Genomic DNA, 24,098 nt, shown 5'->3' on the forward strand with positions numbered 1-24,098 from the left:
ACCAGCGCGAATTGCCACCGTACCTGCTCGCTTGTGTTTTTGAAGTGCGGGAACAAAGAGGGGAGAACCAAGATAAGAGAAACTTAGAAAGAAAACTCGCGGCGGCTGCGACGCGTTTCAAGTTTCATGGTTCACGAATGTGCCCCCCCCCCCCCACCGTGCTTGCAGGCTGCGGCAATATCGGCGCTGGCCGCTTTGTGCGAGTTTTACTACCAGGCCCAGGCCGGGGAGGCCGACCGCGCCGTCCAGGGTGAGCGCCACCCGCTCTGCACCACACCAGCCCACAGCGCACCGCACCAAAGACAGAGGTCCCCCGTGTAGCCTTTGCTGACTGCTGGGGCAAGCGCTGTTTGCGAGCAGCACCAATGAAGGCCGGCACGGCACACGAGGGGGTGGGTCACCAGCACCACGCCCGGACGACTTTGTCTCCCTTGTGGCGATCTTCGGACACCGCACTAGGTACTCAGTTGAGGCTGAGTCGACCTAGGGGAGGCCCAGGACCGGTTCAGATCATTGGCACTGGTGTTGGCCATGAGCAGGAACCGAACTCGGGTCGCCAGGTTCGTAGCGCTAACCGCTACTCCACCACTCCCCAGCCCGTGTGCATCGCACCAGCCAGTGTGTCACACCAACTCCACGTGTGCCACGCCAAGCCAGCCAGTGTGTCACACCAGCTCCACGTGTGCCACGCCAAGCCAGCCAGTGTGTCACACCAGCTCCACGTGTGCCACGCCAAGCCAGCCAGTGTGTCACACCAGCTCCACGTGTGCCACGCCAAGCCAGCCAGTGTGTCACACCAGCTCCACGTGTGCCACGCCAAGCCACCAGTGTGTCACTCCAACTCCACGTGTGCCACGCCAAGCCAGCCAGTGTGTCACACCAACTTCACGTGTGCCACGTCAAGCCACCAGTGTGTCACACCAACTCCACGTGTACCACACCAAGCCACCAGTGTGTCACACCAACTTCACGTGTGCCACGCCAAGCTAGCCAGTGTGTCACTCCAACTCCATTTGTGTCGTGCCAATCCCCGCTGGTGCCATGCCACGAGTCCGACGACCTCTGTTCGATTTCCACTCACGGCTAACATCAGCGGCAAGTGAACCGGTCCACACCCTGCCGCTCCCCACACCAACCCACACTGACCAGCGTGGTGAAGTATGGTCACACCCCCACTGACCGACATGGCGTGAGAAGGCCTCCACCCAGCAACAAAGTGACCAAGAGCTCTTGCTTAAAATAAATACGCTCGACACTGATTTAGGTGACAAGCTAAGGGGAAAGGTAACTTCAGGTATTGTAGGTTACAAGCTAAGAGTGGTCTGGGTGGAATGATTCTAAAATTGAGCTATATGTCACCAGCCGACTTGTCTATCTCGTTAACCTTGGAGAATGTATCCACATACCAAGCAGGGCTCTCATAAACAATGTAAACCCAGTAGACAAAACTAGACAAGTTTCACAGCGACTTTGTTTTTTATATATATAAGCTCTCCACATTTTTAATAAATGAAACGATGTAAACGATGGATGTGGATTTTTTTCATTCATGCTTGTGAACCACTTGCCCGCCACACATACAAAATTGAGCGACGTTAATTTGTCTTTTATTTTGTAAGATTTAACAAACATTTTCTGCTAAAATTCCGAAGACCCAAGAAGCAAAACTGGGAGTTCCCAATGAGCATTCTGAGTCCCACCTTTTTCAACATAGCCAAGCATGAGATGGCCCTAAAGCCATCTAGAGATAAACATCTCAAGTTTGTTGTTTTTTTGCTTCCTCAACTCGCTGGGCTATAACGAATTGCTTTGCTTACCTGAGAATTAAATCCTTTTTTTGTGTGCAGAGCCACCACTCCAGAATTGACCTTAAACCATTCTTGGAACTCGTCAACACGGGTGACCCTGAATTCCACCAATGACCTTTACGAACCCTAGAGTTGCATCATCACAGCCAGCCCGTCCCTTTCAGTGCCGACATTTACCGACGTTGGAATTAGCATCAACGTATCAACACCGACGGCAATGACTCAGCAGTTGTCAACCTGACTGACTCCAATCAATTCACACCGAGTGCACCCAACATCAGGAGCGAAGCAGGGTTTAGCCTGGTGATGAGTACTACGATGGGAGGCTGCCTGGGAAATATCAGGTGGTGTAATCTTGTGGCTGTGGTGTAATCTTGTGGCTGTGGTTTGACCGGGAATTGGCAGGATCCTTGAATCTATCTGTGCGGAGCTTTGCTGTCTCCGCATATGCATAAGTCGTCTTCGGTAGTCCGGTTTCCTCCCGTGTGAAGCCAATCGCTGGTAAATGGTGATGGCCAAGGATCCCAATGCAGGGCCCTCCTGATCAAGAGTCTTTGAGACTCAGCGAGGCTTACCGAGGTAAACAAATGGCATTATTGTAATTATTATTGTAGAATTTACAAGACGAGTAGGTGATCATGGAGAAAACCTAAGGGCCAATTGGTGGGATACTGTTGGAGCAGATGTATGGGTCTCTGTGTGAATCTGTGGATCTCTGTGTAAAATCCACAGGTTGAGTGTATCTAAGGGCAGATGGCAGGATACGATTAGGTCAGATCTTACCTGGTGCAGTGTGTAAACATCAGCACTGGGGAGGCAAAGGCGACTGGATGTAGTCCTGGCAATGTCTCTTCCTCGTGTGCCGAGCCGGCCATCATAGGTGCTCGCTAACAGCACTTGCCCCAACAGCCTGTGTGGGCTATAAGGGTGATCTATTACTTTTGTGTTCCACTGTGACAGCTGCCCTGTTGGAACGCTACTTGGCCGGGCTGCAGAGCAGTGACAAGATGACTCGATGTGGCTTCAGCTGTGCCCTGGGGGCCCTGCCGGCGTTCATGCTCGCCGGGCACATCAGCCAGGTTCAACACCTGGCCGTGGCGCCGCCGCACGCACAAACACAGGCCCTTCGAATTTAATTCAAATGGCAAGTGTTGAAGAGCCAGTTTATCTTGTGAATTAAAATTTACATGCAGGAAATCCCACGCTGGTTCAAATAATTATTTAATGCTAATCTACCCAGCCCCAACTAACGTGCAGGTGTGCAGGTGCTGGGTGGAGGCCTTCGTCCAGCAGTGGATTGACCATGGCTGATGTTGATGATGAATTTACACGTGATATTTAGAGGAATTCCCATGGGCGCGATCAAAAGCTTACGTGTGGCCCCAGTCGATAAGACTGAGACTAAGTGCAACAGTTCCCTTTTTCAGCCGATGGTGCAGCATGGCTCAAGCAAATCGCGCAGTGAGTGCACAGATTAATTGAAAATTGATGGCGCCATTAATCCACTGGTACAATCTCAAGACGAATACATTTCGACGGTTTGGCAAGGCGCGACGCGTACGTGGAGACGTTTACCGACCACGCCTGAATGTTTTACAGAGGTAATGTTGGCTTACGCTTAAAAAATAAGCGGTTAGAGGAAAATGTCGTGTTTGCTAATACACCACGACATTGTATAACCGGCTCACTGGGCACTCTGGTATGGGCGTATACAGTGAGGGAAAAAAGTATCCCCTGCTGATTTTGTACGTTTGCCCACTGACAAAGAAATGATCAGTCTATAATTTTAATCCCATAGAAAATCTGTGGAGGGAGCTGAAGGTTCGAGTTGCCAAACGTCAGCCTCGAAACCTTAATGACTTGGAGAAGATCTGCAAAGAGGAGTGGGACAAAATCCCTCCTGAGATGTGTGCAAACCTGGTGGCCAACTACAAGAAACGTCTGACCTCTGTGATTGCCAACAAGGGTTTTGCCACCAAGAACTAAGTCATGTTTTGCAGAGGGGTCAAATACTTATTTCCCTCATTAAAATGCAAATCAATTTATAACATTTTTGACATGCGTTTTCCTGGATTTTTGTTGTTGTTATTCTGTCTCTCACTGTTCAAATAAACCTACCATTAAAATGATAGACTGATCATTTATTTGTCAGTGGGCAAACGTACAAAATCAGCAGGGGATCAAATACTTTTTTCCCTCACTGTATGTGAAAAGGCCGGATATGCCTGGCAGGGGGGGGGGGGCGGTTAATCGGTCAGTGCAGATACACGACGGTCGGATGTGCACCGTTGCAGTGTTAACGCGACGGCGATGGATGAAGCTTCACTGTGTGACGTTCCGCATTCGTCTTCACGTGCCAGGTGCTCGCTGGCCTACAGCAGGCCACGGTCATCGGCCCGCACGAGGAGAAGTTTGCCGAGGCCCGGAGAGACGCCGTCGGGGCCATCGCCAGGTGAGCCCGTCCGCTGCGGCGGCGGCGGCAGGAACACGTCGCTGGAAAGATCCAGCGCTCGCTACAACGGGCAGTGTTTTCGTTTTTTAGCTCCTGGGAGGCTCTGCTCCACCGACTTTTATGTAAAGTTGCTTCTGGGCAGTGGGCGTAAGCTCGTGCGCTTGTCAGTTATTTACTTATTTACTTATTCCCCCCCACTCCCCCACCCCCCAAGGTTTCTGAGTACAGGCCCAAAGGCCCGCAACAAGCCCTTTGAAGGTTATTACAGCAGATTAGAGTTGATACGCTTCCTGCATTGAGAAAGGTTTTTTAAGAGCTTGTCAAGAGAGCCCACGGGAGTGGAACAGTGAGAGGGAAGAAGCCGAATGAGAAGTGCGACCGTCTGTGCGTTGTTCCGTGTGTGCATGTGGCTTGTGTTGTGTGTGTGTCCGTTGTGGTGTGCATTGCCATGTTGTGTGCATTCTGGGTGGGGAGAGTTTTTTGTTGTGTGCATCGTGGTCTTTATGAGAGCATTTATGTGTGTTTGCGTGCGTGGTGGTGGTGGTGGTGGCGGCGAGTGATACCCTAACCGCCCTAGGCCTCCCCTTGGTCGACCTGGTGCAGTGTGTAAACTTCAGGCGGTCTGGGCGTGGTGCTGTGGGCCGTTCCAGCGTTCATAAGTCCTCACTATCAGCACTTGGTGGTTAAAGCTCTACGGGGGATTTTTGCCGTGTGTGTGTGCGTGGTGTTGGCACAGTAGGGGGCACATGTGGTGAATCGGCCAGCCATCTCAGTCAGTCGTCCCATGGCACCGGGGTCTGCCCCGTGACCTCCTGCCAGCGCGTGTTCGACACTACACGCGGCGTTAATGTGCACATGGCATGGCACAAGCGCCGTGGTGACATCACCGCCGCTAAGTGGCGAATGGCGTTTGTTGTTGTTGTGGCGCCGGCCACACCACACCCCATCGCTGCACCATTCCAGCCTTCATATGTGCTCGCTAACAGCACTTGCCCCAAGAGTCTGTAAAGGCTGAGAGGGGGGTTTGATCTTCATCTTTGTTGTGGTGTGCAGCGTGTGCCTGACGGTGGGCGTGGGCCGCCTCGACGGCGACTCTGAGCACACGCTCGGCGCGGCCACCCTGGGCCGCGTGTTCGAGGCCATCCTGGGCGCCATGGAGGACTACACGATGGACGCGCGCGGCGACATCGGAGCTGTGTGAGTGTTGCCCGACCACAGGAGCCGCAAGCCGCGGGGGGCGGCCACCGTGGGTCGAGGCTGTAGCTGTTTAAACAATTTTATTTTTATTTTACCAGTGTGAGGCCCACTGAGCTATGTAGCTCTTTTTTTCAGAAGCGACCTGGCTGCAAGTGATGGCTCAGCGAAGTGGCTTATCATCTTGTGGAACTTTATAGCAGCCAAATACTCTGAACGCGTGATGCTGATTCTAAATGTGGAGGGAAAAACCGGAGGACCCTGAGAAAAATCCACACGACCACGGGGAGAGAGACATCCAGGCGTACGAGTTGGGATGGAACCCACGACCTCCTGTATACCTCTGGACGAAAGCCTCTTTCTCTTGAGACCGTCGTGATCCCTCGCGATCCTGTAACGCGAGAACCCACGCAGCGCCCACCCAGCTCTCCTTGCGCTCGAAGCGGCCCCCGGAGAGGGAAATGTGCAGTTACCGACGTTACGTAACCCGACAATAAAACCTTTAACAATCCAACAAGATCCAACAGAAGCTCGCCACCAAACTGGGCTGTCAAATATTGTCATTTGACGATCAAATCGGCTTGGCGGGTTTCCAGCCGTGAGGATTGCAACGTGTACGGCGTGCTCGCGGTGCGTTCACCGCGCTCGGAACGTATCGCCTCGTCTCGCAGGGGCTTGTGAGGAATCCGTAGCCGTAGGTTTTGCAATATTACGTCCCACGCACACACGGCTCCCTCGCACTGGCTGCCACGCCGGTTTCCCGCAAGAGCTTCGAGTGGAAATGTCCCTCTGCCGCGTGGCCCGATTGGCGAGAACGCACATTTGAATGCAGTCGGGTGTCGTTCTGGGAGATTGCGGGCTTCGTGTTCTGGTCCAGAGCGTCTTCTGAACGTGCGAATATGCCCCGCGAAGGTTTTGTTTTCCTTTTAAGTGGTGCGAGAAACGTCTGTTGCAGAGCGACGCTGTAAACTGAATGGCCAGCCTTAGGCTATGAAAAAACCGGCAGACTTCTGGCGCCATGCACTCAATGAGTGTTTACGAGCGTAATTATTTTTGTTAAAGCACGCTGTTAAATAAGACATGCTGTGTAATATCTCTTTATATACTCTGTGGTCTCTTTGTCCATATGTCTCTCTTGTAATTATGTTTGGCCGCTGCTTCTGGTTACTCGTGTTCAGCGGCCGTAAAAGTTATCTTGCTGTTTGCGATTCACCCCATTATTTTTCAATTAATTCCAGCGCTGAAACAATCGATTGATTCGATTGATCACATTTATTTTAGAAAGTTTTTTTTTTTTACAATCGATTAACCGGCAGCCATTTTCAAATTGTATCCCCTCTTGTCTAGATAATAATGGGCCCTCGGTAGAGCCAGAAGCACCCCAAGTTGCTGCCCAGTGTCAATACAGTGACACAATAACCTAGCCTCTCGCACAGATACACGCGCGCACACGGTTACCGGATTATACGACGCACCCCCCAAGTTTTGTGTCAAATGACAGCGGGGGGGTAGGAAACCACATAATCCGGAGAGGACACGGTGTGCACGTGGCCCCTGGCCTCCAAATCGTGGGAAGCTGACCGCAGTTGAGGGCCCAGCGCAACGCGACGGTGATGGAGGTGGTTGCGCTTATGTGGGGGCGGTTATCGTGGGGGCGGTTATCGTGGCTGAAGCGTGTCAATGCGTGGACACATCTCACGGCGCCGTACAAGAAGCACGGCGCGTGCGTTGCCGCTTTGCGGGGAAGGCCGTGCGTTTTTTGTTTGTTTAGTTGAACGCTTAGGGAGGAGCTGTGGGTGCCGGGGAGGGTGGCTTGTTGGGATTGATCGAGAAATATTGCACAGGTTGACAGGGTCAGCGGTCTTGGGCAGAAGAGAATGTTCTTGAGCCTGAACTTGAGAGGAAGCCGAGACGCGTGTATTTTCCGAGGGCTCGCGATCGTCCACATTCCTCAGCCCGACCCCTCCACCCTCCTCTGCTATGCTGGAAAATTCGGCGGAGATGACGTCCACGTGCGGCTGTGCGCACGCACGCACGCACGCACGCACGCAGGCGCACGTACGCTCTCGCATTCCTGGCTGTGCGCGAGGACAAGGTGAAGTGGTGGGAGGGTGGGGGGGGGAACCAGCAGGTGTACCACTGTCATTGCTCCTAACCAGGGGCGCGCCACAGAGATGGAGGGTAAATTACGACAGCATCACCCCGTTTAAGTCAATTTTGCCTCGACCTTGCTAGAATTGTTTATGGATCTCCCACCCCGCCACCCCCCCCCCGGGGGTCACATGGCACGAGGTGGGCCGTTTGAACCTCCCGGAGGCTCGCGCTGTACCACGTTTGAACTTCCCGGGCGAACCAAACACTCGTACGCCGCTGAGGCGTGGCGGCGATGTCCGCGCGAGCCGACGTGAACCGCGTTTGGTGCGACCGGGAAGGTCGTCGCTCCTGGCAAGCGCGGTGGCTCCGCTGCCGCCGTTTGGTGACGACGAGCGACTGTGCCAGCAAGCGACCCCCGCTCGCCTTGCCCTCGTCGCCGGCGCTGTCGTTAACGTGGCTATGGTGCCAAAGGTGGAGGATGTGTCGGTGATAGTAGAGGTTATGGTGAATGCGATGGTGGTGAAGGTTGGCTGTAGCGGTGGCGGTAGTGACCGAGGTAGTAGCCGGGGTGGTGGTGGCAGTTGTGAAAACGGTGAAGGCGATGGTATTGGTGGCGATGATGGCTATGGTGATGGAGGTGGTGGTTGTAAAGGCGGTTGTGGTGGTGAAGGCGGTGGTGTTGGTTTTGAATGTGATTGTGGAGGTGGTTGTGTTATTAGTGATGTGTGCGGTTGCGATGGTGGCGGCAATGGGGTGTGCGGTGGTGGAGTTTGTGACCAGGGTGGTGGAGGTGCGAGTGGCGGTGGAAACCATTGTGGCGCTGTCGCTGGTTGACCCAATCGATCCCGTGTGACGTTGTCCTTGCAGCGTGCGCGAGGTGGCCATGGTCAGCCTCAAGGAGGTGATTCTCCTCGTGGTCGACAAGTGCCCAGAGATGCTGTCGCCGAGCGTGTGAGTGCCCACCCTGCCGCACCCCCAGCAGACACCGCCCTCCACCCCCCCGCTCCCTCTACAGGAGTAGAACGTCCCACGGACACCGAATACCCTGATTAAGAACGTTCCATTGTGCTCTGGAGAATAGGGGCGTTTCCGTTGCGTGGCCGCACATCCTCTTTAATCCGCAAATAGAACACCTGGGTGGAGGTCACCAGCGCGACGGAGACAATGGCAGCCAGGTGACCAGTTGGCCCAAAGCAACTCTTCGTGCGCAGGGCCAGCGACGATAAACAGATACGCAGGTGCTTGCTCTTCCAGCGCGTGTTGGTCAACGAGAACTTCTATATCTGTGCGCTCCGTCTTTGGCTTTGGTGTGCCGAGTGGTCGCACAGTGGTTAGAGCACTACACTTCGAATCCGGTGACTTGATTTTCCGGCCATTGTAGTGGTGAGTGATATCTGAACTGGCATCTACTAGGTCAGCTCAGCCTCAAATGAGTAATTGGTGCAGTGTGTAAACGTCAGCGCTGTGGAGACCTGGTGCTGGCCACACCAGCCCATCATGCGCCTTGAGAGCCTCAACAGTTGCTCGCCCAATATTCTCTTTGACGAGACAGGAGATCGTAATCTTAGTCTCCAGCAACAACGGAGGATGGAGGAACGATGCTCAGGACAACGAGCGGAGCTGCCGGGCCGCTAAAACGCAGAAAGTTGGCATAGTGGGGAGCACAGGTGGTGCATCTGCCAGTCACCCATGGCACCTGGGTCTGTCCCGTGACCTCCTGCCAGCGGTGAGGCTCCCACTACTTCATCTGACGCCCTCAAAGTGCACCTAGCCTGGCACAAGAGCTGCGTCCACTCGGTGGCGAATGGCGTCCGTCGCTGTTGCTGTCGTCGCGTGTCTGGCAGGTGCGAGGAGGCGATGTGCCGTCTGCTGCAGCAGGCGGTGGAGAAGATCGACCGCACGCGCGAGCAAGCCGTGTCGGTGCTGATGGCGCTGCTGCACCGTGACGAGCGGCCCGTGCCGCACATCCCGCACCGGCAGCAGCTGCTGGACGCCTTCCCCAGGTGCCCGCCGCCCCGTCGCACGACCCGCATCATCTCGCCCTCCCGCGTCTGTCGCCAAAAACCACGCCGGCGGCGAAAATAAACAAGTGTCGCCCGGAGTTGGGCGTTGCGCGGTGCCAATTCGGTTGACGCAATTAGCGGCGGAAATACTACTCGTCGACGAGGCGATTGTTATTTTATTTTAGTCGGCGATGACGATGATAGGATGAGGATCATCCGGTGCGGCGATGGCTGGCGGCTGCCCGCCAAGCGCCGCCAAAGAGCGACTGACTGGTCGAGCCCGAGAGGGGACCCACGTGCGGGGCCACTGATTGGAGGGGAGCAAATAAAAACGCACGCCCCTCACCCCAACATGTAGTAGCCAAGCGTGGACTAGGATTATCACTGCTGTAGCCGACTGAACTAAGAGAATGGCAACGTGAGATGCGCTTTGCCATTTATTATTAAAATATTTTTTATTGTCACTGAATTAACACTGATCACCAATTGGCCTGAATCTGCAGTCTTTGCGGGGGGGGGGGGGGGAACGGGGGCTGGAAACCTGAACGAGGCCCTTGGCTGCATCCCCACTCACCTCGGCTTGGTATCTCCCTCGCCTGCACTGCAGGAGATTGGGGGCTCCATCCCGACCCTGACGCCTGCTGTTTATTTGGAGTTTGCATGTTCTCCCCGTGGTCGCGTGGATTTTTCTCCGGGTCCTCCGGTTTTTCCTTCCACATTTAGAGTCGACGTGCGTAAAATTCCACGCGATAAGCCATGTTCGTTATCATTTGTGGCCAAGTCACTTCTGAAAAAAAGAGCTGTATAGATCAGTGGGCCTTACCTGGTAAGAAAAAAATAGTAAATAGTAGTAATACTCCTCACCTGCTGTGCCCTCCCTTCCTGTTGCTCACACTCCTGCTACCCACCCTCTGCCCCCTCCTCTCACCCTGCCGCACCCTCGTCCACCCCCCCCAACCCCACCTCGATCGCCGTGCAACACAGGGCGGACCTCAGCGCGGTGAACTGGAGGATGGCGTCGGAGCTGTTCTCGCGCGTGGTGCAGATCCTGTCGCTGCCCATCTACCAGCCCCGCCTGCTGCTGGGCCTCACCATATCCGTGGGCGGCCTCACCGAGTCCACCGTGAGTGGCGCTCGCGCCTGACAGCCTCGTGTGGGGCCAGGCTACTTCACACCCCCCCACCAAGTGGCAGCAGCGATAAGAAACGTTGATAGTCACGTGTCGCTTCACTGCCGGATGAAGGCCTCCCCTAATCGTCTCCATCTCTCGTGGCCTTGTGTCGCAATGATCGATCTGGCTCCGCAGCGGACGCCATCCTCTCGGGCACGCTCCCTCCTTTGGCTGCCACTCCGTCGTTAGTCCCGACTGCCGGGCATCATCTTCCCTTCTCTCGACGCGTCCTGCGCAAGCCCACTCGCTCCGTTGTGATGTCTCTATATGGCCCATGTTCTCCAATCCACGTGTTCCTCTCTCTCTCTGTCTTTCATTGCAATTTCAAACGTGAACCCCCCCCCTCCCCTGCCCAATCCCCAAATCTGCCCAATAATGCCGACGATTCCTGCGGTTTCAGACGCGCAGCTCTGCTCAGGCGCTCTTCGCATTCATGAAGAGCATCCGCCAGGACACGGAGGCGATGAACGCGCTTTGCAGGACCCTCCTGCAAATATTCCGGTCCAACCTGAGGAACAGCAGGTACGGCCGCGCGCCACTGCGCCAGCGGGCGGTGGGGCCTCGCGGCACTCTGGGAGAGGTGCGTGGCGAGGGCCCCTGGTAGGTCGTCGGTGCTTGGCCCCCGGTGCTTCGTCTCTGGAGCGGGCGTGGGAGCTAATGCCCCCGCGGGGACATTTCAACCACGGATCTGCTGGACATCTGTGAAAAAGAGCTTCACAGCTCGTCGGATTCCTCAAGTCTAAATAACGACAGAAAGATTCTGCAGTAGGAAATGTCCCGCAGAGGTGATGAGTGCTCCTTCTCAGAACGCACGCCCACATGCGGGGTTGGTGGTGGTGGTGGTGACGGTGGTGGTGATGATGATGATGGTGGTGGATGATGATGGTGGTAATGGTTGGCACAGTAGGGGGGCACAGGTGGTGCATCAGCCAGTCATTTCAGTCAGTCGACCCGTGGCACCTGGGTCTGCCCCATGACCTACCAGTGGGCGTTCGACACTTCACGTGGCCTCAACGTGCACATAGCCTGGCACAAGCGTCGTGGTGACGTCACTGCCACTTAGTGGCGAATGGCGGTTGTTGGTTTGGTGGTAAGGATAGTGGTGGTGACGGTGGTGGTGATGATGGTGGTGGTGGGGGTAGTAGTGGGGAGCGGTAGTGTAGTGGTTAGTGCGCTGCGCTATGAACCCGGCGACCCGGGTTCGATTCCCGCTCACGGCCAACACCAGTGACGATTATCTAAACCGGTCCTGGGCCTCCCCTAGGTCGACTCAGCCTGAAATGAGTATCTTGTGTGGTGTGTAAACATCGCCACTGGGGACACAAAGGCGGTCGGGCGTGGTGCTGGCCACCCACCCCCTCGTGTACCATTCCGGCCTTCAAGGTGCTCGCTAACAGCACTTGCCCCAACAGTCTGTTAAGGCTATACGGGGGATCTTTGTCTTTGGGGGTAGTAGTGGTGGGGGTGGCGGTGGGGGTGGTGCTGACGGTGGTGGATGATGATGGTAGTAATGGTCGTGGTGGTGGTAATGGTAGTAGTGGTGACGGTGGTGATAGTGGTGGGGATAGTGGTGGGGGTAGTGGTGGTGGTAGTGGTGGGGGTGGTAGATGATGATGGTGGTGGTAATGGTAGTGGTGGGGTTGGTGGTGGTGGTGGTCGTAGTGGTGGTGATGGTGATGCCAGGTGAGAGCCTCATCCAGGAGTGTGAGCCCACAGCCACAATTTCTACATCACACACAGGTTATGTGCAACACGTAGAAGAACCAAGAATATGAATCCCTGCAGTCACGAAAGCTTTAAATCAAAATAAAGAAATATGTCATCTAATTACAATTTGTATTTGTGACACGTCGAAATTAACGACCTCAAATTAATTTGGTGTCTGTATTACACAAGACACGGTTTATTATACATTTTTATTGACGTTTCATTTCCTAAGGAAATGTATAATTTTTTATGTATTTTTGCCCATCCCTGTGTGGCTCAGATATATATCAAATTACTAATCCATTTCATATATACATTTACACCACACACACGTCAGCTGCAGCAGTCGCTGCTGCCAACCCCATTTGTTTTGCACAAGATATGACTCACCGTAGCTGACGTGCCACCCTGTCAGAGCCAGCTAGGCGCCCCCTGGGCACAGCAGCAGCAGCAGCAGCGAAAGGGCAGCGGTTACCACCCCGCACCCCCCCAGCTCCCCCCCCACAGCGCTGCGCCTGTGAGTCATTGCCGCCTGAGCGAAGCCGCGATCCAGCCGGCCCGGTCGTGTTGTGGCAGCGGAGCAGCTGACAAATGTTGTGTGCCTCTTTCGGTCGATGAGGGACCGCGTGAAGGTGCCTCGTGCTTGTGCGTTGCAGTGGTGACGTCGCTCGTGGTAGCGATGGCGGGGCGGCCTCGGGCCCTTTATTTACTTGGGATTGTCGCGTCAATCGCGTCCTGTTTACAATCGCGTCCTGTTTACAAGCGCGGCCTGTTTACAAGCGCGGCCTGTTTACAACCGCGGCCTGTTTACAAGCGTGGCCTGTTTACAAGCGCGGCCTGTTTACAGGCGCGGCCTGTTTACAAGCGCGTCTTGTTTACAAGCGTGGCCTGTTTACAAGCGTGGCCTGTTTACAAGCGCGGCCTGTTTACAAGTGTGGCCTGTTTACAAGCGCGGCCTGTTTACAATCGCGTCCTGTTTACAGGCGCGTCCTGTTTACAAGCGCGGCCTGTTTACAAGCGCGGCCTGTTTACAAGCGTGGCTTGTTTACAAGCGTGGCTTGTTTACAAGCGCGGCCTGTTTACAAGCGCGGCCTGTTTACAAGCGCGGCCTGTTTACAAGCGTGGCCTGTTTACAAGCGCGGCCTGTTTACAATCGCGTCCTGTTTACAAGCGCGGCCTGTTTACAGGCGTGGCCTGCGCAAAATGACGCGTTCGGTAACCCGAGCAAAAAGACAAAGGCGCAGCCCTGAAAACTGCTGATGCAACCCCACTGCTGGCGTAAGGGCCTCCACCAGGGGGAGCTCTGGAGAGCCCCTCCAGAGGGTATTGGGCCTACTCTTCCGTTATGGCCAGACGTCTTGGAAGAGAGGGGAGTACCCACACTCTACCCCGCCACCCGTGACCCGCCGATAGACGAAATGTCGGGCACCCATTTATACCGCTGGGTGGACAGAGGTGGTGGGGGTGGGGAGGTTTAAAACGCTTACCCCATTGTTTTAACTACCGCGCCGGGAGGTCGAACCGGCGACCCTTGGATTGCAAGTCCGGTGCACTCACCATTCCACCAGGGCAGGCAGCATCGTCCCTTACTTAAAACCCCCTACTGTCACCCTCTGCGCTGGAACGTCAACAAAAAAAATGTCTTTCCGAACTGGGCCAAAGTTTGGAAGGTTTCAGCATTTGCGGGCGGCGGGCGTTCACCGTGGCGCGTGTGCGACGCTCGATGCCCAGGGTCTCCGTGCCGCTCATGGCGATGCTGGACAAGATGCTGGCCAACGGCTGCTTTGAAGCGATCGCAGAGGACCCGAGGTGAGGGGCAGGGCCCGACTCATCGCACGGCGAGTGCCAGCGGTGGCTGCGTGGCCCAACGGCGGTCGCGCTGCGTTCGCCATCTTGTTGCAAAGGTTCACGGTTCGAATCCGCGGCGGCCCTATTACCGCGGTGTGTAATAACCGCAATGCTACCACGCGCCGTCTGCGGCACAGCGGACCTTAAAGATCCCCCGACGTCATGAGCAAGAGTAGGCCGTTGTGTACTGACGCCAGGGTCCGAATTTACCATATTCGAAAATTCCCTGTAGATTACTCAATGGGGTTGATACACAGCAATTAATTATTGCCACCCCCCCCCCCCCCCCCCCCCCCATAATGGCAGACTAATGCCCCAGTTCACTTTTACAAATGAGACTGTATCCTGGTCTCTTGAATTCTCCAGTGGCTAAACAACAAACTTCAAACCGATGCTCGGCTCTCACCATACAACTCCAGGCTGCGAGAGACATTTGATTGATATGGGGCGAATAGCAGTTTTGGCAGTCAATTTTCATACTTTCATCCAGCAGTAGATGGATCACGCTCGATCATGACTATGGTGATGATTAGGTTTACGTTTGCAAAATCTGCATTTCATAAAATGGACAGCTGGCTGTAAACTGTCTGTTATTATTTCTGTTGGACGGGTATCGGTGTGGGGATTGGGTGACCCCTAGCGCTGATCGTGTCTTTCGTTCAGTAGCGTGGAACCGGTTAAGCCGTTGCGTCCGCTCGCCGCGGTCATAAGTGCCCCTAGAGGCTGTCACAGAACAAAGCGCTTGCTCAGACAACTCGTGAGAGCCCGTTGAGACACACACATTCAAATAACGCATTGTATAAAAAAAACACGTTAAAAAGTAACGCATTGTTACGCTTTGCCGTTAGTTTCATTTCATAGAGCATCATTCACGCCGATAGCATCCCATAATGCTGTTATGTGCGCGTGCAGCCACACGTTCCCCATGGAGGTGGTGGCGCTTGTGCAGCAGGAGATGCGTGGATCCAAGGACACGTTCAAGCTGCAGACCGGCCTGCCAGTGTGAGTGCCGCGCGACTCGAGAGGATTCGGTGGCGCCGCCTGGGCCGCCCCCCCCACCCTCCCACCCTCTGCGCCGAGCGCACGGAGAGGCCGGCGGCGGCTGTGCCGGGTCTTGGAACGCGCCGCGGTGAAACGCGTTGAAGGCCACGAGAAATCCGTGGGAGAATCCGCAGCGTCCCATCGTGTGCCCACACGAGACGGCTGCCACTGGGGTGGGGGGGGGGGTGGTGCTCTGACAAATGTGCGGAGATGAGATGGGATGCAAAGTGATCTGAGACGCCCTGGAGTATGGGGGGGGGGCGCTAATTTCACAAGATTCTGGCAAATTGTCCGATGAAGTTGATTTTAATTACTCGTGAAACGTCGTACTCAAATTGTACATTTTGTGACAAACCTTACTCATTTACTGTGTTGGGTGGTGGTGGGTTAACAACACATTTATATGTAGGTAATGTAACCCCAAAAAAAACCTTTATTTACGAATATTATTATTATTATTATGTTACGTGGCCTCTGTTGGCCAGTGGCGGCTCATTGCTCCATGTTGAGGATTCTGCAAAGTTCATCTGAAGTGTTCCAATCTTCGTCTCGAGTGCTCAGGGGGATTGATAGCGTGTCGATCTCACGCAGGCCGCGTGTGGCGGCGTGCTACGAGCCGAAACTGGCCAATAGAGACTGTGCGACAGGATGAGGATTCTCCCATGGACACTCCGACTCGGGCTTGTTTATTTCAGATGGGTAAGGCCCCATTGAGCCAAGCGGCACTGTTATCTGGACGACCACAGCCCTAGAGCATCGGCAGTGGTGGCGGTCACGGGACATTTGCAGGGTGGGATTGTGCAAACTGACGAGAGCAGAAACAATAAATAATTGACATGAAACCCATGCCAACACTCACCGTAAACAGGTTAAACAATCAGCAGTGCTTATATACAAATCAAAAACGGTGTCAGCAAATCCCGTGACAGGTGCATTTAAATAAAACGTGGACACGGCCTCAGACGTAACTACGGAGCTTGGTCACAGCATCCACAATATGGGGGTGTTTTATCTTTGAATGCCAAGTGGAGCCACTATCGCTGGTTGGGTATGTGCTATCGTACGCGGGTGAGTGTGTGCGTGGGTATTCGTGTGTGCGCGTGCGTGGTTGAGCGCATCTGTGGGTACGTGCGTGGGTACGCGCACGCGTTGAGTGCCGCGCTGTCTGCCGCCTACAGATTCTGCGGACTCATCCAGTTCCCGGGTGCGGCGAGGAAGAACGCCCTGCTCAACCTCATGATGTTGCTGTGCCACAGCTACCCGATAGTGCGTGCCAGAGACCTGCCCTGTTGGCCCGCGTCACCCCACACTGCGTTCGCTTCCTGGCTTCATCGTCAGCCATCCGGCTTCGTTTGCATTGCGGTTGCTCGATTAATCTACCGGCATGCATCATCTGGGCACCCCCCCCCCCTCCCGGCTGCGACAGCATATGCGGTTAGCGGTCATCGGTCGGCGGTAGGCGGTCGGCGGTGAGCGTGCGCGTCGTCTCTCCCCTCCGGCAGATCCGCAAGGCGACGGCGAGCCAGCTGTACGAGACGATGCTCGTGTACGACGACATCGTGGAGCCGGACGCCGCGGAGGAGATCATGAGCCTGCTGAGCGACACCAACTGGTGGGTGTGCCCGCGGTGACGGTGGATGCAGTCCATCACGTGGACAGACACGCGCACGTAATCCGTAACATTTGCCGCTCGCTCAGGGCAGCCTCGCCGAGTTTCTCAGGAGGGTCCTGAGTCGGACTTGTGCCGTTTCCTCTTTGAGAAGTGCATACCATGTGGGGGAGGACAGGCGAGCGTCTATACAGAGCCCCCCACGGACGAGGGGACACAGCCCCCCACGGACGAGGGGACAGAGCCCCCCCGAAGACGAGGGGACAGAGCCCCCCACGGACGAGGGGACAGAGCCCCCCCGAAGACGAGGGGACAGAGCCCCCCACGGACGAGGGGACAGAGCCCCCCACGAACGAGGGGACAGAGCCCCCCACGGACGAGAGGACAGAGCCCCCCACGGACGAGGGGACAGAGCCCCCCACAGATGAGGGGACAGAGCCCCCCACGGACGAGAGGACAGAGCCCCCCACAGATGAGGGGACAGAGCCCCCCACGGACGAGAGGACAGAGCTCCCCCCGAAGACGAGGGGACAGAGCCCCCCACGGATGAGGGGACAGAGCCCCCCACGGACCAGGGGACAGAGCCCCCCACGGACGAGGGGACAGAGCCCCCCACGGACGAGGGGACAGAGCCCCCCACAGATGAGGGGACAGAGCCCCCCACGGACGAGAGGACAGAGCCCCCCCCGAAGACGAGGGGACAGAGCCCCCCACGGACGAGGGGACAGAGTCCCCCACGGATGAGGGGACAAAGCCCCCCACGGACGAGGGGACAGAGCCCCCCACGGACGAGGGGACAGAGCCCCCCACGGACGAGGGGACAGAGCCCCCCACGGACGAGGGGACAGAGCCCCCCACGGACGAGAGGACAGAGCCCCCCACAGATGATGGGACAGCTCGTCAGCAAAATTGGTTTCAGGGACCCACTTGCTGTACTGTCGCTCGGCCACCCCCGCATCAGTCACCAAACCACGCCTCCAACGTGCGGGCGTGCGTCACCACTCCCAGCTCGCCGTTACCTGGGAGTGTGAGCGGTGAGGTCAGAAGCGAACGTATCTACAACGGTTTTAAGCTGGCACTCAGTCAGACCTCCTGGTGCATGACTATTGCGGAGGGAACGATGCAACGTAAATCAAGCCAAGTACGTTTGGGTGTAACTTCGAGCCACGTAACAGTGTCGCAAATACCCCCCCAACCACAAAGCAATTTGATGAATTGCCGTGAGTCGGATCACAATCTGATTCGATAACTAGTTACTCTTTAGGCGATTTTTACCAATGCGTTGGTATTGTTTTTCATAGCCTTGGCAATCTTTTCCATAGTTTTTCTGTCTCGCTTGTACCGTTTTGTTCACTCTCTCTAAATATAACCGGCATGCAGTGTACGGTTTGCACATCATTTGCATAGATTCTAAATTATAATTTTTCACGTGCACAATTGATGGCACGTATTTTGAGCAAAATGGTCGGGTTTTAAATCCCCTGCTCTTCGGACAAAGGGACCGCCTGACCGTAGCTGAAAACTAAATACATTTTACAAGTTCTGTGGTTAGAGGGAAATATGATCAACTATTTTAATAGCATGGTTTTAACATTTTAATGGAGGATAAGTTTACGTTCAGGGCCCTTGGTTTTGTGAAAGGCGCCTTTAAATAAATAAAGTTTCAATGGTAAACCAGCGTGTTCTTCCGAATTAATTTGGGCGCCTGCATAGACCATTGGCATTAGGCTGACAGCTCCCCCCCTCACCCCCGACCCCCCCAACCAGGGACGCGACTCTGCCGGTGGTGACCGAGACGAGGAACCAGCTGTGTGACCTCCTCGGGGTCACGCGTCCCGTCCTCAAAGCCAAGGTCACTCCTCTCGCACGTCTCAGCGGGTGGCTTCACCACACCACACCCTGCACTGCCCGAATTAATTCATTAATAACTCTACGCTCTTGATGGCCCCCTGCGCTATTCTTAAGAGCGCAGGGGCTGTCACGAAGGTGCCATGGTTACGCTTTGTAGGCTTTACAGAACATTTCCCACTGCAGACCTAGTTGAAGAGTTATTTGGTGATGCTCCATCTGCGTTCACAGTGGTGCACAAGCTCGGACAACAACAAAACATCGCAATGCACTCGTCAATGACACCGCCTCTCTGGCCTCGCTAATTTATGCGCGACTGATAAGGGCCATAGGCCGATACGTCACCCGTTATATTTTGTTCCTTGAAAGGCCACGGTGTTATTGGCGGATGTGTTGAGGGTTTTTTTTTGGTTGAGAGTTCCTTGTGCGACGACTTCACGTGTGGACGGTTGAATGCATGTGGAGTTACCTGGGTATTGTGCAGAGGCCAGTGTTGTGGACTCTTTGAGGCTGGGGAAGGGTTCAAAATGTACCCGATGGCCATAACTGCCCGGCTGCAGCGCTCACGTGTTGTGTTTTTGTTTTGCAGGTGCTCGCGAAGCCGAGTGTAAAGTAGAGGGGGAGAGCGGCTGGTGGGTCTGCAGACGCCACGGGTGGTCTGGTCGTTTTATCACCTCTCCCCTGTGGCTCTTCACCATCACAACATCTCACGGTGGCGAGATGTTAACTACTTTGCCTGGTATACAGGAGGCTGTGGGTTCCATCCCGACCCTGACGATGTCTGCATATTTGGAGTTTTCATGTTCTCCCTCTGGTCACGTGGATTTTTCTCCAGGTCCTCTGGTTTTTTCCTCCACATTTAGAAACATGCGTTTATAGTATTTGGCTGCTAGATGCTTCCACATAAGCCACTTAGTTGACCTATCATTTGTGGCCAGGTCGCTTCAGAAAAAATGCTAGATAGCTCAGTGGGCCTTATCTCGTAAAATTAAAATTCTTTGTTTTAGACAACAACACCGATGAACTTCATGGGTCAAATATTGATTGCCTATTCAAAATGCCGCAGGGCCAGCTGCATTTTGAAAATGTCTTCTCATTTCGACCTCCAGACAACACGCTTTCGCCACCGTCAAGGTAATTAGAGTCAGCGGTTTCGATTCCTACAGCCGCATGGTATCTTCAGCATGCAAACACCAAAGTGTGCTCGCTGCCTGCTGCAATGTGGATGTCAGATGTCCAGCGACGCCACTCGGAAACTTAAGAGTTTGGGTCTCAGCGTCGCGCTCAGATTTGCAAACCTGCCCACAGCTTTGTTACGAAATGTTTTTGGTCGAGGTAGTTTGTGTGCGTCGTCGACACTGCTGGCGTGCCCCCCATCCATAGCAATCACCCCAAAATGGCTTCAGCTCTGTCAGAGCCATGCCAGCGCCAATGACGGGTCAGTAGGCACCACTTTTTTCCCCCCCATTGCAGAACCCAAGCCGTGCCACGGACATCAAAATACGCAATGAGGAAAGTGAATAACAAACTCTCTCTCTCTCCCCGCGGCCCGGCTTGGCTCCCAAGCCAGATAGAGATGTCTTTCGAGGCCTGAGTTTCATGGGTTGTGTGGACTTGGCAAATCGCCAGTGGAACACCACCCATAATTATAAGGGCCCCGCATTGGTGTGGCTTAGATGGGCGAGTGGAATTGGGGGGGGGGGGGGTACGAGACTAGGTTGTGAAGAGACACGAGACACAACTGTTGGCAGTTAAAAAAAAAAGTAACAAAATATCCTTACGTTAAAATGCTTTCATAGTGTTGCTAATGTGTGCTCTAAGAGTCTAAGACAATTGCACTGTTTGGTTTGCTGGAGTGAGTTTGATTCAAACCATTTAAATGAGCATTCACCACTCCCAGGCACTTACAGCACTTAATTCCCAGCATAATGACATACGTTTGTACTGTACTACGTAATTTAATTGATCCCGTGGTCTAGTTTTGTGTTTTCAACATTGTGAAATTGGTCATGTTTTGCGCAAGCACCATGTTTATTATAAAACCGTAATTACGATAGTAAACATGTGGCTACGTGCAGGCAGGATTTTAGTGTCGAACACATGGGTCCAATTGTTGAACTGATGTCCTCACCAAATTCAGTGCAGCAATTATGGATCGTACTTTGGTCCCACGAGATTATTGTTTGCACGGCCAACGTCACAATTGTGCACTCGTTTGAATTATCGCCGTTCAACTCATTGGCGTGGTTTACAAATGCGACTCCCCAGTGCGGTGGCTTCGAGGGTCACAGAAACAGCAAGGTTTTGAACTGGAAAGTCCGGGTTCTTTGTCTAGGATTATTTTGCTTAAATTCACACAGCAACCCCACCGCCCTGATAAAGGTTGTCAATCTCAGTCGCTCGGAATCGGAACAGACGTTTCATATCGACAAGCTGTTAGGTTTAATGTAACTATGGCAATGTGACATGGCTTGGACATTTGATGTTTGCTTCGGTGAACACTCGTTTAACATCTGGTGTGAAAAATATATATCCTGTTCGATCACTCGTACCGACGAAAGTGTGGGTTTTGTTGAATCAAAGATGTTACCAACAGTAGGTTTTCAACAGGAGTAAGAATACAGCTGCCTCATGTCCTGATATTAATTAGGGCGGGTAGAAGATGGTTGTTGTTGCACTGTGGGATGTCTGTGGCAAGATGCCTCCGTAAGCACGTGCCTGGTGTTTTACTTCTGTAACAAACTTGGGTTTGTACCGCCGGGGTGGCATCGTCAGTTGGTCACGCGTTGAGAACGAAATAAACTCTAGTGCTTGGGAAAATGCAAATCTCGCGTTGTGTTTTTTTGTGTTTTTATCACAAACTTAATGACTTGCTTTACCATCAACGTGCCTTTTAAGTTCACGTTACACTCGGCTCCTGTTCTCAACATTTAAGGGAATTTATTTAGCGAAAGAACATTGGGCAAATAATTCCAGTTACGTGGATGTCAATTCTCATGCATCGTGCATGGAACACGCATTGCAGCCCCAGGCAATGATCGCACCAACGCACTAACAACTCACAGGGACACACAACTCACACACAACTCACACGGACACACGACTCGCACAACTCACACGGACACACAACTCACACTGACACACAACTCACACACAACTCACACGGACACACGACTCACATACACAACTCACACGGACACACAACTCACACTGACACACAACTCACACGGACACAACTCACACACACAACTCACACTGACACACAACTCACACGGACACACAACTCGCACACACAACTCACACGGACACACAACTCGCACACACAACTCACACGGACACAACTCACACACACAACTCACACACACAACTCACACGGACACAACTCACACACACAACTCACACTGACACACAACTCGCACACACAACTCACACTGACACACAACTCGCACTGACACACAACTCACGGATACACAACTCGCACACACAACTCACACTGACACACAACTCACACGGACACAACTCACACTGACACACAACTCGCACACACAACTCACACTGACACGCAACTCACACTGACACACAACTCACACGGACACACAACTCACACGGACACACAACTCGCACACACAACTCACACGGACACAACTCACGGATGCAAAAACTTAAAACGGACACACAACTCAGGGATAACTCGCACGGACACAACTGGCACACAACCCGCATGCAGCCTCAATTCACAAACAGAAGAAGACCCTTTTATGTCTGTGTGGAGTTTCAATAACCACGATCCGCATGACGGCCCGCAAGGAAGTGTATCGCCGTGGTGCCGTGATTTCGTATTTCTGTTCGAGTCTATGGGAGGAAACTGGAGAATCCCGGAGGACAGCCGTGCAGACCAGGGGGAGACAATGCGAACCCCATACAGAAACATTTAACACGAAGGCTTTCGTGACCAATATCCATAATCTTGATTTGAAGCTTTCGTGACTGCAGGAATCCATACTCGTTGGTTCTTTCGGTAAAGACCCAAGAGGACAATATCCATAATATAGGCTTTTTTAGGTTAGATCGCGTAAATATATATTGTATATAAATACTATACCCACAACATTAAAATGTATTGTATATATATACAACCACATTTACAATATATACAATATAAATTATTCACAATACAATATATTGTGAATATATATTTACAATATATAAATATATTTACAATATATTGTGGATTTGCTCTCCAACACACCGGTGTTTGAGAGCAAATCGGTGTTGGAGAGCAAATCCACAACATTTACAACATGTAAATGTTGTGGATTTGTACATCTGAGTACAACGTTTCGCCAGTTATTGCAACTAGCTTCATCAGGCGACAGACAGATTTGTGGTTATGGTCCACACAGAAAGGCGCCCGAGTCGGGAATCAAACCCAGGAGTTTGTTTTTCTGAGACCACACGTGGGTCTCCATCACGCTGCCGCCCTCCGACAACATCGCATTACAAAATATAAACAAATGTCCGGCTTATTTTGTAGACTTAAGATCGCGGCAGTGTTGACTCTTCAAAAGCAGCAGCAGCAGCAGCCTGGGGTGGCCCGTTGTTATATCTCTAAGATTAGAAACCACTCTATTACTACCATATCATGGAGAGGTAACGTTTCGTGTGCGGGCCCTGCAACGAACAGCAGCAGCCCTTCTGCCTTTCCACGTGGAGATGTTTTGCAATTTTAGAGACTGATCATTCATGATCTAACGGGCTAATAAAGATTCATGCTGAATGTTTACATTGCTCTCTGCGCGAAATAAGCAAGAACGCCAAAAACACAGAATATAACGTCGATAGATCTTTGATTAATCCGTTGCGTGTGCACTTTTGATTTCCCACCACGAGCGCTGCATCTGACGTGTCAAAAACTACTCATGTGGCGTCCGTGCAATGTCGCCTACGATATATCTACTGTTTCTGTGAGACACTCAACACGTGGGTGAATAACAACGCAGTGTGGTCTTTAAATATATATTATACAGTACCAGGCGACGATTCTGGCAATAGCCCTTCGCCATAGCGCATGTGCGTGCTGTGGGTGAAGGCCACGCATGTTGTAATAAAGAAGGGCCATTGCCCGAAACGTCGTCTGGTACTGCCACCAATACCAATGCTCGCCGACAGGAGGTCTCGGGACATCCCCAGCAGGTGTCACGGGTGGACTGAGATGACCGCGAGATGCACCAGCAGCTGTAGCTCCCCCCTTCCCCACTGTGCCAATTGGCACAGTACTGCCACACACAAAATACAAAGATCCCCCGTATAGCCATGAACAGAC

At 53.4% G+C, this 24,098-nt stretch overlaps 1 protein-coding gene across 1 annotated transcript in view; it reads left to right on the forward strand.

The window, feature by feature from the left end:
• The window catches only part of TBCD (tubulin folding cofactor D), a 124,357-nt gene extending 102,756 nt beyond the window's left edge, over positions 1-21,601 (forward strand). Inside the window, exons 26-39 of the mRNA XM_032970076.2 lie at positions 169-250; positions 2,769-2,887; positions 4,169-4,260; positions 5,314-5,457; positions 8,416-8,499; positions 9,393-9,551; positions 10,536-10,674; positions 11,123-11,244; positions 14,161-14,238; positions 15,190-15,279; positions 16,497-16,584; positions 16,821-16,930; positions 18,695-18,779; positions 19,365-21,601. Of these exons, the coding sequence (XP_032825967.2) occupies positions 169-250; positions 2,769-2,887; positions 4,169-4,260; positions 5,314-5,457; positions 8,416-8,499; positions 9,393-9,551; positions 10,536-10,674; positions 11,123-11,244; positions 14,161-14,238; positions 15,190-15,279; positions 16,497-16,584; positions 16,821-16,930; positions 18,695-18,779; positions 19,365-19,391 (1,419 nt within the window). The 3' untranslated portion in view covers positions 19,392-21,601. The remainder of the gene's footprint in view (positions 1-168; positions 251-2,768; positions 2,888-4,168; positions 4,261-5,313; positions 5,458-8,415; positions 8,500-9,392; positions 9,552-10,535; positions 10,675-11,122; positions 11,245-14,160; positions 14,239-15,189; positions 15,280-16,496; positions 16,585-16,820; positions 16,931-18,694; positions 18,780-19,364) is intronic.
• The last annotated feature ends 2,497 nt before the right edge of the window (positions 21,602-24,098 follow it).

The sequence above is a fragment of the Petromyzon marinus genome, chromosome 43 (genome assembly GCF_048934315.1).
Source record: "Petromyzon marinus isolate PM22_M1 ecotype Great Lakes invasive population chromosome 43, UKy_Petmar_22M1.pri1.0, whole genome shotgun sequence".
NCBI classification, from domain to species: Eukaryota; Metazoa; Chordata; class Hyperoartia; order Petromyzontiformes; family Petromyzontidae; genus Petromyzon; species Petromyzon marinus.